The 2,942-nt window shown below is 51.4% G+C and overlaps 1 protein-coding gene and 1 long non-coding RNA gene across 2 annotated transcripts; one reads left to right on the plus strand and one right to left on the minus strand.

The window, feature by feature from the left end:
• Nucleotides 1-233: 233 nt before the first annotated feature.
• Nucleotides 234-1,264, minus strand: LOC112078906 (uncharacterized; the record flags this gene model as incomplete). Its single annotated transcript, XM_024145011.1, has 3 exons — nt 1,256-1,264; nt 712-1,076; nt 234-429 (listed from the first exon to the last, which is right to left on the minus strand). Coding segments are annotated over exons 1-3 (570 nt in total), but the record flags the coding sequence as incomplete, so codon positions are not given.
• A 693-nt stretch (nt 1,265-1,957) lies between these two features.
• On the plus strand, nt 1,958-2,459 carry LOC139026959 (uncharacterized). Its single transcript, XR_011478966.1, has 3 exons — nt 1,958-2,152; nt 2,199-2,221; nt 2,313-2,459. It is a non-coding gene; the product is annotated as an uncharacterized lncRNA (long non-coding RNA).
• Nucleotides 2,460-2,942: the final 483 nt, after the last annotated feature.

The following is a 2,942-nucleotide window of genomic DNA, read 5'->3' on the forward strand; positions in this document are numbered from 1 at the left end:
GATTGGAGAGGGTTGGGGTTGGAAGAGATGGGGAGGGTTGGGGTTGGAAGACCTTGGGATGGGGAGGGTTGGGAAGAGATTGGGGAGGGCTGAGGTGTCGGAGAGATTGGGAGGTGGGGTGGAAGAGATTGGGGAGGGTGGGGTGGGAAGACCTTGGGGAGGGTTGGGGTTTGGGAAGAATTGGGGAGGGTTGCGGGTTGGGAAGACCTTGGGGAGGGTTGGGGTTGGAAGACCTTGGGGAGGTTGGGGTTGGGAAGACATTGGGGAGGGTTGGGGTGGGAAGACCTTGGGGATGGGGAGGTTGGGAAGAGATTGGGGAGGGCTGGGGTCGGGAAGAGATTGGGAGGGTTGGGGTTGGGAAGACCTTGGGGAGGGTTGGGGTTGGGAAGAGGTTGGGGAGGGTTGGGGTCGGGAAGACCTTGGGGAGGGCTGAGGTTGGGAAGAGAATGGGGAGGGTTGGGGTTGGAAGAGCTTGGGGATGGGGAGGGTTGGGAAGACCTTGGGGAGGGTTTGGGGTTGGGAAGAGCTTGGGGAGGGCTGGGTTTGGGAAGAGCTTGGGGAGGGGTTGGGGGCAGGCTGGGCCGGTGGATAAGGGCTATAAAGGGCCAGTGCAGCAATCCTGACCAACTGAGTCTAATTGATCAGTTTCATTGATTGCTGGAAATCCAAAAACATGAAACGCCTGCGGCACCCAGGACCAGGGATACCTACCTCTGGGTGTAGGCTGGGTGAGATCCAGGGGGTTGAGTGGTGATGATGGCTGGGTGTAGGCTGGGTTGAGATCCAGGGGGTTGAGTGGTGATGATGGCTGGGTGTAGGCTGGTTGAGATCCAGGGGGTTGAGTGTGTGATGATGGCTGGGTGTAGGCTGGGTTGAGATCCAGGGGGTTGAGTGGTGATGATGGCTGGGTGTAGGCTGGGTTGAGATCCAGTAGGGTTGAGTGGTGATGATGGCTGGGGGAAGGCTGGGTGGAGGCCAAGGGTTATGTGAGGGAAGGAGGGATCAATACCAGGGGTGCTGGTGGGGTGGATGGGTGGATGCTGGGGTTGTTGGGTTGGGTGGAGGCTGGGGTAACTCTGGAGGAGTAGGGGTGGACGGTAAGAGTGTTGGGTGGGGTGGACGATGGGGAAGGCTTTGAGGGAGTAGGGGTAGATGCTGAGTTCAGCTACAAGCTACTTGGTACTCTCCATGGTACTGTAGACGGTTTACTCTCCCACGCTACAGTAGGTTACTCTCCCACGCTACAGTAGGTTACTCTCGCCATGCTTACAGTAGGTTACTCTCCCATGATACTGTAGGTTACTCTCCACGCTACAGTAGGTTACTCTCCCACGCTACTGTAGGTTACTCTCACAATGATACTGTAGTTACTCTGCCATGATACTGTAAGTTACCGCCCATGTTACTGTAGGTTACTCTCCCATGCTACTGTAGGTTACTCTCCCATGCTACTGTAGGTTACTCTCCCATGTTACTGTAGGTTACTCCCCCATGTTACTGTAGGTTACTCTCCCATGCTACTGTAAGTTACTCTCCCAAGCTACTGTGGTTACTCTCCCATGCTACTGTTGGTTACTCTCCCATGCTACTGTTGTTACAATCCAATGCTAAAGTAGGTTTACTCTCCCAAGCTACTGTATGTTACTCTCCCAAGCTACTATAGGTTACTCTCCCATGCCACTGTAAGTTACTCTCCCATGCTACTGTAGGTTACCCTCCAAGCTACTGTAGGTTACTCTTCCATGATACTGTATGTTACTCTCCCATGCTACTGTAAGGTTACTCTCCGATGCTACTGTACGTTACTCTCTCATGCCTACTGTAGTTTACACTCCCATGCCACTCTACGTTACTCTCCCATGCTACTGTAGGTTACCACTCCCATGCCACTGTAGGGTTACTCTCGAATGCTACTGTAGGTTACTCTCCCATGATACTGTATGTCACTCTCCCATGCTACTGTAGGCAACTCTCCCATGCGGTACTGTAATTTACACTCCCATGTCACTTTAGGTTACTCTCCCATGAATACTGTAGGTTACTCTCCCATGCTAGTGTAGGTTACTCTCCCATGCTACTGTAGGTTACTCTCCCATGCTACTGTAGGTTACTCTCCCACGCTACAGTAGGTTACTCTCCCATGCTACTGTAGGTTACTCTCCCACGCTTACAGTAGGTTACTCTCCATGCTACTGTAGGTTACTCTCCCATGCTACAGTAGGTTACTCTCCCATGATATTGTAGTTACTCTCCCACGCTACAGTAGGTTACTCTTCCCACGCTACAGTAGGTTACTCTCCCATGCACAGTAGGTTACTCTCCCATGATACTGTAGGTTACTCTCCCACGCTACAGTAGGTTACTCTCCCACGCTACTGTAGGTTACTCTCCAATGATACTGTAGGTTACTCTCCCATGATACTGTAAGTTACTCCGCCCATGTTACTGTAGGTACTCTCCCATGCTACTGTAGGTTACTCTCCCATGCTACTGTAGGTTACTCTCAATGTTACTGTAGGTTACTCTCCCATGTTACTGTATGGTTACTCTCCATGCTACTGTAGGTTACTCTCCCAAGCCATGTAGGTTACTCTCCCATGCTACTTAGGTTACTCTCCAAAGCTACTGTAGTTACTCTCCCATCTACTGTAGGTACTCGCCATGCTACTGTAGGTTACTCTCCATGCTACTGTAGGTTATTCTCCCATGCTAACTGTATGTTACTCTCCCATGCTACTGTAGGTAATCTCCCATGCTACTGTAGGTTACTCTCCATGTTAACTGTAGGTTACTCTTCCCATGCTACTGTATGGTTACTCTCCCATGCTACTGTAGGTTACTTTCCCATTCTACTGTGGTTATCGCCCATGCTACTGTAGTTTACTCTCCCAAGCTACTGTGGGTACTCTCCCATGCTACTGTAGGTTACTCTCCCATGCTAC

This window comes from Salvelinus sp. IW2-2015, unplaced genomic scaffold, assembly GCF_002910315.2.
Source record: "Salvelinus sp. IW2-2015 unplaced genomic scaffold, ASM291031v2 Un_scaffold6473, whole genome shotgun sequence".
Lineage (NCBI taxonomy): Eukaryota > Metazoa > Chordata > Actinopteri > Salmoniformes > Salmonidae > Salvelinus > Salvelinus sp. IW2-2015.